This window comes from Lipotes vexillifer, unplaced genomic scaffold (assembly GCF_000442215.2).
Source record: "Lipotes vexillifer unplaced genomic scaffold, Lipotes_vexillifer_v1.1 scaffold104, whole genome shotgun sequence".
In the NCBI taxonomy this organism is placed as follows: Eukaryota; Metazoa; Chordata; class Mammalia; order Artiodactyla; family Lipotidae; genus Lipotes; species Lipotes vexillifer.
Genome location: NW_006789458.1, coordinates 1,183,117 through 1,197,036, shown reverse-complemented (window position 1 = coordinate 1,197,036; position 13,920 = coordinate 1,183,117). Strand labels below are relative to the sequence as shown.

The 13,920-nt window shown below is 36.8% G+C and overlaps 1 protein-coding gene across 1 annotated transcript in view; it reads right to left on the bottom strand.

Moving 5' to 3' along the window:
- Positions 1 to 884: 884 nt before the first annotated feature.
- Positions 885 to 13,920, bottom strand: part of WDR64 (WD repeat domain 64) — a 155,248-nt gene continuing 142,212 nt past the window's right edge. Inside the window, exons 24-27 of the mRNA XM_007462623.1 lie at positions 12,692 to 12,797; positions 9,898 to 9,978; positions 8,952 to 9,065; positions 885 to 968 (exon numbers count right to left, since the gene is read on the bottom strand). Coding sequence (XP_007462685.1) covers positions 885 to 968; positions 8,952 to 9,065; positions 9,898 to 9,978; positions 12,692 to 12,797 — 385 coding nt within the window. The remainder of the gene's footprint in view (positions 969 to 8,951; positions 9,066 to 9,897; positions 9,979 to 12,691; positions 12,798 to 13,920) is intronic.

Sequence of the window (13,920 nt, the reverse complement as noted above, 5' to 3'; positions counted from 1 at the left end):
ACCCTTGACACAGGAATGCTTTTATTACTTAGAACCACAAATATTTTTCCCAAAATGATTTGGGTCAGCCAGTCTTCAGGCTTCAATTCTTGATACTTCCTCATGTCTTTGGCTTATTTAAAATCTCATTTATTATTGATCAAATGTAGATGCTTTCATTTTTTACATGAGTATTCAATGGTGAAATTAATCATTTGATCAGAACCAATTAATAAAGGTATCAGTAAAAGATGAACCCCAGCAACTGCAGATAACCATTCAAGTTCTATTATCTGGAGTCATTTATAGTCTAAATGCAAATAACTTCTGACTTTATCTAAGAAACTCTGAGCATTTTCTTCCATATGACATTTCTCTAAATGAAAAAGACAAATAGCTAGAGGCTTGACTGGCACATTTTTCTTTTTAAAAATAATTCTCTTTATACTGCACATAGCGTGACACATAAGTAATTTTCCTCTTACTGCGTACATTCTGATAATAATTCTGGTTATAAATTAGGGTGAACAATGGGGGGAGGTGGAAAACAAGTCATTGATAACCATATTATTTTAGATCTACTTATGCTATTGATTTTATTTGTTTCTTTATGAGTCATTTTTCTGACACTAAATAAGAAATATTCCTTATTCAGTAAGTGGATTTCCATGTATGAAAGAAGCTGGCCAACTGGATGTTGCTGCTTGCATGGTATTCAGAGATGAGGCCATCTGAAGACCCTGAGTAATCTTTTCCACCAATAGGATGGCCTGAGGATACAGAGGTTGGTGACAATATCTGATAGACCCTCACTTTCATCCTGAAATAAAGACTGGAGTATCACTGAGACCTTGCCATTTGATGTGCAGCTCAGGCAACAGCAGCCACTTCTGATTTTTCTCTCTTCACTTGGGGATAGCTGGGAAGAAAGAAGAAGTCAGGTTTATCTGTGGGACCAAATTTCTTTTCAGACTTCGCCTCCGTTGTACCTGTGAAATAAAGGACAGGTCAGTTAGTAACTGCATTATATGACAAACACAATTTTTTAGAGTCAATCTGTACCACTAATTTTTATGAAGATTTTAATCCTCCTAAAGGATTAAAGGAAGAAAGTTTAGTTATTTACTTAGCTATCCTGTATGCCTCCTGGGTAAAAATGTGTTAAAAAAAAAAAAAAGGAGGTGAGGCTCCAGCAGCTCATGGTGGAAGAGCAAAGGCTTTAGAACTACTTAACTCTGGAATTATCCATTCTTGCGATTCTCTGTCTAATCTGCAAAGTGTTGGGGGTTGGTTAAAATAAAAGAAAACAAAGAAGCCTGTTAGGTTGTTGTAATATTAATATCATGAGTCCATTGTCTTATAAAAAAATAAAATCAAGTGATGATCCCACAAATGAGAAAAAAAGTTAGTTTTGAATTAGATATTTTTAGAAAACATGCATATAAAAAGTTAAGCTCGTTTGGTTTCAAAATTTAGATCAAGAGGTGTCTAAATTTGTCAGAGAGGAAGCAAGATGGTGGAGTAGAAGTACTTAAGCTCATCTCTTCTCATGAAAACATCAAAATCACAACTAACTGCTGAAAAACCATCAACAAAAAACCTGGAATCTACCAAAAAGATATTCTACTTTCACTTCAAAGACAAAAAAGCCACAATGAGACAATAGGAGGGGTGCATCTGTGATACAATCAAATACCATACTTTCCACAAACTGGAAAATAATTAAATCACAGAGGTTTTCCCACAGGAGCGAGAGTTCTGAGCCCCACATCAGGCACCCCAGCCTGGGGGCCTGGCATCAGGAGGAGGATCCCCAAGAGCATTTGGCTTTGAATGAAAATGGGATTTGATCACAGCAACTCCACAGGACTGGGGGAAACAGAAACTCAACTCTTGGAGGGCACACACAAGGTCTTGTGTGCACCAGGACCCCAGGGGAAAAAAGCAATGACTTCATAGGAACCTGGGCCAGACCTACTAGCTGGTCTTGGAGGGTCTCCTGGGGAGGTGGGGGAGGCTGTGGCTCACTGTGGGGACAAGGACACTGGTGGCAGAGGTACTGGGAAATATTCATGGACATGAACTCTCTTGGAGGCTGCCATTTTGACACCAAGTCCTGGTACCACCCAACAGCCCGTAGGCTCCAGTGCTGGGAAGTCTCAGGTCAAACAAACAATGGGGCAGGAACAAAGCCCCACCCATCAGCACACAGGCTGCCTAAAGTCTTCCTGAGCCCACAGCCCCCTCTAAACACACCCCTTGACACAGCCCTGGCCACCAGAGGGACAAGACCCAGCTCCATTGACCAGATGATAGGCACTGGTCCCTCCCACCAGGAAACCTGCCCAAGCCTCTTAGAACAGACTCAGTCACCAGGGAGCAGACATCAGAAGCAAGAGGAACTACAGTCCTACAGCCTACGGAATGGAAACTGCATACTGAAAGCTAGACAAAATGAGATGGCAGAGGAATAGGTTCCAGATGAAAGAACAAGATAAAACCTCAGAAGAACAACTAAGTGAAGTGGACATAGGCAATATACCCAAAAAACAATTCAGAGTAATGATAGTAAAGATCATGCCAGATCTCGAAAAAGAATGGAGGAGTAGACCAAAAAGATACAAGAAATGTTTACCAAAGAGCTAGAAGACATAAAGAAAAAACAAACAGATTTGAACAATACAATAACTGCAATGAAAAATACACCAGAAGGAATCAATAGCAGAATAAATGAGGCAGAAAAAATGGATAAGTGAGCTGCAAGGCAGACTGGTGGAAATCACTGTTACAGAACAGAATAATAATAATAAAAAAAAGAATGAAAAGAAATGAGGACAGTTTAAGACCTCTAGGAGAACATTAAATGCACAGACATTAACATTATAGGTGTCCCACAAGGAGAAAAGAGAAAGAAAGGGCCAGAAAAGCTATTTGAAGAGATAATAGCTGAAAACATCCCTAATATGTGAAACAGTCAGCCAAGTCCAGGAAGTGCAGAGAGTCCCAGGCAGGATAAACCCAAGGAGGAACACACTGAGACACATATTAATGGAATTGACAAAAATTAAAGAAAGATAGAAAATATTAAAAGAAACAAGAAAAAAGCAACAAATAACATACAAGGGGATCCCCATAAGTTTCTACAGCAGAAACTCTGTAGACCAGAAGAGAGTGGCATGATATATTTAAACCTATATATAGGTTTAAAGGGAAAAAGGGAAAAAACTATAACCAAGAAAACTCTACCCAGCAAGGCTCTTGTTCAGATATGATGGAGAAATCAAGCTTTATAGACAAGCAAAAGGTAAGAGAATTCAGCACCACCAAACCAGCTTTACAACCAGTGCTAAAGGAACTTCTCTAGGCAGAAAAGAAAAGGCCACAACTAGAAACAAGAAAATTACAAGTGGAAAAGCTCACCGGTAAAGGCAAACATACAGTAAAGGTAGGAAATCAACACACACAAATATGATATCAAAATGAGCAATCATGATAAGAGGAGAGGACAAGTGCAGAATATTGGAAATGCATCTGAAATTTAAGAGACCAGTAACTTAAAAATCTTGTTTATGTAGAGACTGCTATATCAAAACCTGATGATAACTGCAAACCAAAAATCTACAATAGATATACAAACAAAAAAGAAAAAGGAATCCAAACACAACACTAAAGATAGTCTTTAAATCACCAGAGAAGAGACCAAAAGAGGAAGGGAAGAAAAAAGACCTACAAAAGTAAATCCAAAACAATTAACAAAATGGCAACAGGAACATACATTTCGATAATTACATTAAACGTAAATGGATTAAATGCTTCATCCAGAGAACTTAGACTGGTTGAATGGATATGAAAACAAGACTCAAAAATATGCATTCTATAAGAGACCCACTTCAGATCTAGGGACACATACAGACTGAAAGTGAGGGGATAGAAAGAGATATTCCATGCAAATGGAAATCAAAAGAAATCTAGAGTAGCAATACTCATATCAGACAAAATAGACTTTAAAATAGAGACTGCTATAAGAGACAAAGAAGGACACTACATAATGATCAAGGGATCAGTCCAAGAGAAGACATAACAATTGTAAATATAGATGCACCCAACATAGGAACACCTCAATATATATGGCAAATGCTAACAGCCATAAAAGGAGAAATCAACAGTAACAAAATAATAGTGGGTTGGGGGACTTCCCTGGTGGTTCAGTAGTAAAGAATATGCCTTCCAATCCAGGGGACGGAGGTTCAAGCCCTGGTTGGGGAACTAGGATCTCACATGCTGCGGGGCAGTTAAGCCCACACGCCACAACTACTGAGGTAGTGTGCCTTAACTAGAGAGCCTGTGTGCTGCAAACTACAGAGCTCACATGCTCTGGAGCCTGTGCACCACAAATAGAGAAGAGAAAACCCGCATGCCACAACTAGAGAGAAGCCTGCACGCTGCAACAAAAGACCCTGCATGCCTCAGCGAAGATCCCATGTGCTGTAACTAAGACCTGATGCAGCCAAAATATAAATAAATGAATAAATAAATAAACAATAGTGGGGGACTTTAACACCCCACTTTCATCAGTGAACAGATCATCCAGACAGAAAATCAATAAAGAAACACAGGCCTTAAATGACACATTAGAACAGATAGACTTAATTGATATTTATAGAGCATTCCATCCAAATGCAGCAGAATACACATTCTTTTCAAGTGCATATGGAATATTCTCCTGGATAGATCACATGCTGGGCCATAAAAAAGCCTTCATAGATTTAAGAAAATTGAAATAATATCGAGCATCTTTTCCAACCACAACACTTTGAGACTAGAAATCAACCACAAGAAAAAAAGTACAAAAAAAATAATAAAACAGGTGGAAGCTAAACAATATGCTACCAAACAACCAATGGATCACTGAAGAAATCAAAGAAGAAATTAAAAAATGCCCAGAGACAAATGAAAATGAAAACATGATGATCCAAAACTTATGAGACACAGCAAAAGAAGTTCTAAGAGGAAAGTTTATAGCAATAAAATTGTACCTCACAAAACAAGAAAAATCTTAAATAACCTAACCTTACACGTAAAGCAACTGGAGAAAGAAAAACAAACAAAACCAAAAGTTAGTAAAAGGACAGAAATCATAAAGACCAGAGCAGAAATAAATGAAATAGAAATGAAGAAAAGAATAGAAAAGATCAATGAAACTAAAAGCTGGTTCTTTAAAAAGATAAACAAAATTGATAAAGCTTTAGCCAGACCCATCAAGAAAAAGAGGGAGAGGGCTCAAATCAATAAAATTAGAAATGAAAAAGAAGAAGTTACAATGGACACCACAGAAATACAAAGGATCATAGGAGACTAGTACCAGCAACTATATGCTAATAAAATGGACAACCTAGGAGAAATGGACAAATTCTTAGAAAGGTAAATCTCCCAAGACTGAACCAGGAAGAAATAGGAAATATGAACAGACAAATCACAGGTACTGAAATTGCAACTGATTTAAAAACTTCCAACAAACAAAAGTCCAGGAATGATGGCTTCAGAGGTGAATGCTATCAAACATTTAGAGAAGAGTTAACACCTATCCTTCTGAAACTATTCCAAAAAATCTCAGAGGAAGGAACACTCCCAAACTCATTCTATGAGTCCACCATCACCCTGATACCAAAACCAGACAAAGTTACCACAAGAAAAGAAAATTACAGGCCAATATCACTGATGAACATACATGCAAAAATCCTCAACAAAATACTAGCAAAGTGAATCCAACAATACATTAAAAGGATCATACACCATATCAAGTGGGATTTATTCCAAGGATGCAAGGATTTTTCAATATCTGCAAATTGAACATTGTGATACACCACATTAACAAAATGAAGAATAAAATCCATATGATCATCTCAGTAGATGCAGAAAAATCTTTTGACAAAATTCAACACCCATTTATGATAAAAACTCCAGAAAGAGGCATAGAGGGAAACTACCTCAACATAATAAAGGCCATATATGACAGACCCACAGCTAACATCGTGCCTAAAGATGAAAAGCTGAAATCATTTCCTCTAAGATCAGGAACAAGACAAGGATGTCCACTCTCTCTACTTTTATTCAACATAGTTTTGGAAGTCCTAGCTAAAAATAAACTCAAAACAGATTAAGGGCCTAAGTGTAAGGTTGTATACTATAAAACTGTTAGAGGAAAATATAGGCAGAACCAACTTTGACATAAATCACCACAGTATCTTTTTTGATCCACCTCCTAGAGTAATGGAAAAAAACCCAAAAACTAAACAAATGAGACAATTAAACTCAAGTGCTTTTGCACACCAAATGAAACCATAAATAAAATGATAAGATGACCCACAGAATGGGAAAAAATATTTGCAAACAGTGTGACTGACAATGGATTAATCTCCAAAATTTACAAACAGCTCATGCGGCTCAATATCAAAAAATTAAACAAACCAATCAAAAAATGGGCAGAAGACCTAAATAGACATTTCTCCACAGAAGACATAAAGATGGCCAAGAGGCACATGAAAAGATGCTCAACATCACTAATTATTAGAGAAATGCAAATCAAAACTACAGTGAGATATCACCTCACACCAGTCAGAATGGACATCATCAAAAAGTCTACAAACAATAACTGCTGGAGAGGGCGTGGAGAAAAGGGAACTCTCCTACACTGTTGGTGGGAATGTAACTTTGTTACAGCCACTATGGAGAACAGTCTGAATGTTCCTTAAGAAACTAAAAATAGAGCTACCATATGACCCAGCAATCCCACTCTTGGGCATATATCCCAAGAAAAACATGGTCCAAAAGGATACATGCACCCCAATGTTCATTGTGGTGCTGTTTACAATAGCCAAGACATGGAAGCAACCTAAATATCCATTGAAAGATGAATGGATAAAGACGTGGTACATATATACACTGGAATATTACTCAGCCATTAAAAAGGAAGAAATAATACCTTTTGCAGCAACATGGATGGACCTGGAGATTATCATACTAAGTGAAGTAAGTCAGACAGAGAAAGAGAAATATCATATGATGTCACTTATATGCAGAATTTAAAAAGAAAGATACCAATGAACTTATTTACAAAACAGAAACAGACTCACATACTTAGAAAACAAACTTATGGTTACCAAATGGGAAAGGTTGTGGGGAGAGAGAAAATAGGAGGTTGGGATTAACATATACACACTACTATATATAAAATAGATAATCAACCAGGACCTACTGTATAGCACAGGGAAATCTACTCAATACTCTGGAATAACCTATATGGGAAAAGAATCTGAAAAAGAATAGATATATGTATATGTGTAAGCTAATCACTTTGTTGTACACCTGAAATTAACACAACAATGTAAATCAGCTATACTGCAATACAAAATAAAAATTAAAAATTAAAATAGGGCTTCCCTGGTGGTGCAGTGGGAGAATCTGCAGATAATCAACCAGGACCTACTGTATAGCACAGGGAAATCTACTCAATACTCTGGAATAACCTATATGGGAAAAGAATCTGAAAAAGAATAGATATATGTATATGTGTAAGCTAATCACTTTGTTGTACACCTGAAATTAACACAACAATGTAAATCAGCTATACTGCAATACAAAATAAAAATTAAAAATTAAAATAGGGCTTCCCTGGTGGTGCAGTGGTTGAGAATCTGCCTGCCAATGCAAGGGACACGGGTTCGAGCCCTGGTCTGGGAAGATCCCACATGCCGCGGAGCAACTAGGCCCGTGAGCCACAACTACTGAGCCTGAGCGTCTGGAGCCTGTGCTCCGCAACAAGAGAGGCTGTGACAGTGAGAGGCCTGCGCATCGTGATGAAGAGTGGCCCCCTCTCACTGCAGTTAGAGAAAGCCCTCGCACAGAAACAAAGACTCAACACAGCCAAAAATAAATAAATTAATTAATTAATTTAAAAAAATATGTCAACTTAATTAGAAAAGTAATTTGTTAAATTTAAATAAATAAATAAATAAAAATAAGGGAATTCCCTGGTGGACCAGTGGTTAGGTCTCTGCACTTCCACTGCATGGGTCACAGGTTTGATCCCTGGTTGGGTAACCAAGTTCCCACATGCCATGTGGTGTGGCCAATAAATAAAAATAAAAATAATAAAAATTACTATATGTTAGATCTTCCTCTTAATTTTTGATCAATTTTAATAACTAGATAAATGACCACATTTTAAGTTAGGCTCATATAAACTTCCTAGAACCAGTAGAAGAGTTTTAGGGTTTGAGTTTTTTAGGCTGTTTGGTTTAAGAGAATGAGCATGAAATTTGGAGTAAAATGTTGACCTCAGGTTATCTCTTAATTTTATGTGATCTTGGCAAGTCACTTAACCTCCCTTTTGGCTCCACTTTTTTCCAATTCTACAATGGGTATAACACTTTGTGTGATTTTTGTGAAAATCAAAAGAATCATTTATAAAAATACTATGTAAACTGTAAAGTTTTGTGTTAGTTTTCCTACTAATATTGGGGTGGCCAAAAAGTTTGTTCGGGGTTTTCTGTAAGACTTTACTTTTACTTTTTGGCCAACCCAGTATGTGGAAAGCATCCTCCTTGACTTGGCTGGTAAGCCAGAAAATTATTGATGTCTTGGCTCCATCAGGCAGGTACAATAATGTTAGGAAGCAAGGATGGCTACACTGCCCTCAGATATGTCATGTCATACAGCCTAGCTTTTAAAATTAGTCAGTGAACCTAAGTCTGAAATTAGCTCTCAGAAAGTTTTACTTTTTCAGGCTCAGAGGTCTTGTTTGATTTTTCTGTCTATCCAGGAAATTCATGATTTCCATCTCACTAAGATAAAACACATGCATCCTGGAATATTTGTAAACCAAGTAGGAACTGAGACAATTTTAGACCCAGAAATAAGAAACAATCCAAACAGAAATGGGATACACTATGGAATTCTAAGTACTAACTCACTCTTTCATGTTGAACATGGCTTCCCTTCTTCTTTCCTGGAATGCCATCTGAAGAGTCCCTTTGTGCCTCTGAACCAATTAGTGGAAGAAATCTTAGACAAGTGGGGCTTGGTACCTAGAAGCCATAAACAAGGAGTTAGACATACTTAAAGTGCTAACTTCTGTAATGTGAATTCAAGGGTGGGGGATAGGGAGTGAGAAGATCCAACTGCTTTAAAATATGCCTACCTTCCCAGGAGCCCACTATTAATTCTGATACTTTACCCTTAGCATCATCTGTAGTTTAAGTGTTTGATACCTGTAATAGGTATCAACATGTTCTTGGGAAAGAGAAGTAACATTTTAAGAAACAATAGGTTAAGATTAAGTTGTAATATTTTGTCTTTGGTTTATTATTCTTGGTTAATTAATTCTTTAATTTAACAGGTTATCTGGGTTGGAGACTTGAAGGATGAATAGGGATTTGGAGGGAAACAAGTGGTGGATGAGTTATGGGCAGAGGGGCAGCACAGGCAAAGTCACAGAAGAGGAAAGAACAGTGATGCTTAAGGAATGGTAAGTAATTTAGCATAGCTGGAGTATAAGGTACATGGGAGAATGTGGTGGAAAGTGGGGTTATACAGTTCAGGCAGAGATCAGATCATGAGAGGTTTGTATGCCAGGCTAAAGGCATCTGGATTTTATCCTGTAGGTGATGAAGAGCCAAGGTAAAGTTTGAAATAGTTTTCTGTAGTATTGTTTAGTGCGGAATGACAGAGACAAGTGGTCAAGGCCATTGACACACAGAACTGAAGACTTCTCTGGGATCAGACACAACATGTTTATGGAAGCACCATTCTGTTTGGTTGTGTGATTTTCTCCAACCTTGCTTTTTAGCCCAGGGTCAGGGATGAGATGTCAGATTCCCTATTCTGTAACCACTCTACTCCTAGATACCTCCAACTCACCCTATATATAGGCAGAGAACCAAAAACAATCCCTGCCTCTCTGTTTTCAGTCATGAAACCTTCCAAGGCATGTCTTCGAATCTGCAAAGCAGAGGAGTGAATGTTTAATGAAAAGGGCACATTACATCAGTGGCAAAATTCCTGGATTTAGATTCTGACTGTCACTTACTAGCTGCATGATCTTAAGCAAATTGTTTCCCTGTTGATGAGTTATGAGGATCAAATGCACATAGTGATGTGCTACTTAAATGTGAGAGTTAGTGCTATTGTTTTATTATTACTAATAACAATATGTCAAAAAGAAATTAACAGAAAAGAAGTGAATTGATAAATATTACACAATTGAGAATGAAAGGGAATGAGCAAAACAAAATTGCTAGTAGAAATCAGAGATTCCTTAGTAAAAGGTATTTTACCTCAAGCATTAACCCTTTGTTATTTTACCAACAAACTGAGAAGATAAAGGTGTGGTAAGAAGAGGGCATTCAGTTGTTTCAAGAGCTTTAAAACATTTCTAAAGATTTCCCCAAATTTATTTAATATTTCAGTTAAATTACTTAAAAATTTATCTCTTCAAATTGGAAGAAAATATTAAAAGTGAATACCAATCTTTATTTTTAGGTTGTGCTATTCAACAAAATTGAGGAATTTTTATATGCTATACATGTCTCTTTGCCCATAAAGAGTTTATGATTTATTGGTGGAGGTGAGAAGCAAGAGTATGTATACCAATAATTCTAGTTCAGTGTAGAACATGGTAAGTGAACATGTTATGAGACACAAAGCAAGAAGAGATTGGGGCCTTTGGGGAAAGTGGAATTAACATTTATTGAGTACCTATGATGTAGCTCATATATATTTTCTCATTTAATCCTCACAAGAACTCTTTGAAGGATTAGATTATTAGTTATTAGAGAAAATAACATCTAAGAATCAACGTAAGTCTGTTACATTCCACAGCTAGTCCCTTTCCTGCCTGTCACCCTGTCCTCTGGGAGAAACTGAGTTCCGTTTGGACAGAAAGCTAGGGTTTATAAAAATTGTTTCATTTGGAGAGTGTTAAATATTTATTAAACATGAAGTTGATGCTGTGAAAGAATAATGGCATAATGAACACTGCTCTGTTTTACAAATTGGAACAATACCCTCAACTTTGAGGTTTTCAGTGTGCCATTCCCAGTCCTTTTCATCTGCTCTCAAACATAATGACAATCTGAATGTTATATTCTTAATTCTCTTGCTTTTATTTATACAATTTTACCTTTTATGCTTTTTGCCAAAAAAATATTTTATTTAGTTTTGCCTCTCCTCTATTTTCATCTAAATGAAATTGCTATGTATATATTCTTATGCAAAACATTTCTCATTCAATAGTATGCCTCAAACACTCATTCGTGTAGTTTATTTATTTATTTATTCATTTAGTTTTACTGTGCCATAGTATTTCAATTTATAAATATGCCATAATTTAGTTACCAGTTATACTGTTGATGAGCATTTAGGCTGCTTTCAGGTTTTGCTGTTACAAACAATACTGCTCTGAGCTCTCTTGTTCCTGCCTCCCAAACACATGCTCAAGAATTTCTACTCAGCAGAGTATGACTATTTTCAACTTTACTAGATAATGTCTGTCACATAATTTTCCAAAGTGATTCTAGCAGTTTACACTATTTCCAGTAGCAGATTATTGTTCTGATTGTTCTAAATGCACACCGATTGTCAGACTTTTTGATATTTGTCAAGCTGGTGGCTGTAAAATGCTATCTTATAATATTATTGATGTGCATTTCCATGATTACTAATGAGGCTGAGCATCTTTTCATGTATTTATTGGTAATTTTTTTTCCTTTTGTGAAGCATCTATTCAAGTATTTGACTATATTTTAAATTGGACTACCTTTTCTACTACTGATTTTTTCCTATTCTGGATACTAATACATTGTCAATTACAAAGTAGGATGGACTTTGGCAGAGAGAGATCATGGATATGGCAAGTGTCGACCAGGTGGACTATAGGGACAGGATACTGAGAGAAATGTTCAGGAAAACAACAATTAGTCTGATTTACAGAGGGTTGGGCAACTGTAGGTTAGAAATGGGAGATAAGTTTGGTTTGTATTGTTGAAAATCTTGAGGAAATCCATTTTAATTAATTAATGCCAGACCTTAGCCTAAAGACTCATGCTATATCCGTTTTTTAGAAATTTTAGAAATTGAAAGAGAATAAATAACAGTGTACATTTCTCTCCTGTTTCTGCACTGAAGAAAAGTGTGTCTATCTGTGATAAGCAGAATAATGGCAACCGAAGATATTCACACCTTACTCCTCTCACCTGGAATCTGTGAATATATTGCCTCACTTGGTGAAAGAGACTTTGCAGATATGGCTAAGGTTAAGAACCTTGTGATGGATTATCCAGGTGGGCCCAATCTAGTCAGGAATTTTTAAAAGCAGAGAACATTTCCCACTGGTCAGAGAGACATGTGACCACAGAAGAATGGGCAGAGAGTTGCAACATTTCTGGCTTTGAAGATGAAGGAAGGGGACCACAAACTAAGGAGTATGAGATTCTCCCCTAGAGCCTCCAGAAAGGAACACAGCTCTGGCAACACCAGTGAAACCCAAGTCAGACTTGACCTACGGAACTGTGAAATAACTAATTTGTATTGTTTAAGCCACCAAGTTTGCAGGGATATGTAACAGCAGCGATAGAAAACTAATACACCGGGCATATCTAACTTCAAAAAAACAAAAGCAAAAGTTTTTGTTTGTTTGTTTGTTTTTTAAGGTTACCTTGGGAGAAGAAAGAGACTTGAAAAACTTAAAATCATGTTCCACTTCAAAGGCCTTAGGAGGTGTACGTTTGAAGAGCAAAGACATCGAGCTCATTTTTTTCCATCTGCATATAGAGATACACATACACACACACAAAAAAATCAGTTAAGGACATGCCCACGGCTTTTATTTTCTGCCTAATCAGCAAGTATCCATCATGTACTTCTTTGTCCGGGCCTCCAAATTCTCTTGGCTCCCATGGCACCAGTCCTAACCATGTGACCTTTGCACTTAACTCTTATTCCACTTGGCTTCCTAGATTTCCCTCCAAAGAAACCACAGAGATGTCTACTAAACCTGAACATTCCGTGTAGTTAAATTCACTAATAGCCATTGGGGGGAAAAAAAAACTGTATAGTAAGGATGAGGAAATCTCTGGTATAAAACCAAAGTTCGATTTTTTTTTTGTGACTCAGGTCAGCTCCCACTATATTTAAAACTTACTTATGCATATATTTTAAAAGTTATAACCAAGTATTAAAACAGTTTTTAAAGATAAGTAGTATGTTCCAAAATGCAGTACTTGTACAGAAGAAGGCCTGATTTGCTACACACAAGACATAATTATTTACTTAGAACAAAATGTGAACAAATATCCTACTTTAAGCTATCCCAAATATATCATATTGTTTCAAACTTCTGTATCTATCATTTATATCTCTTGCGTCTGCTTGTAATGTTCTCCACTAGTCATTCTTTATTTGTTCCACAATATCTTTTGAGTGCCTACTTTGTGTTAAGTACTGAACTAAGAACTGGGTATATAAAGATGTATAAAACATGGTTCTTGTTCTCAAGGAACTCAGAGAATAATGAAGAAATGCATATTAACAAATTAGAATATAGTGTTTTCAGTACTAAGATACACGGATGCTCAAGGCTCAGCAATTACCCGAGGAGATTGATCAACTTTGCTTGGTAAACTTTATCATATCCTGATGAGTCTTGATTCTACTATACCACCTCTTACATTTCAGCCAGACTTCTTCCCCAGTGCTCCTTACTGCCCAGCTAAGGCAAGCCTTGAACACTGCAGTGGGATTTTGGCAGTCATTTGGAACCCTTGTTAATTGTTCTCAAACTGTTCCTGTTTTGAACCACATTCTGTGTGGTTTGTGACTCTTAGCTTCAATTCCTATTTACAGCCATTCTACCAACTTTTGGACTAGATGATGGTATTGTGTCTC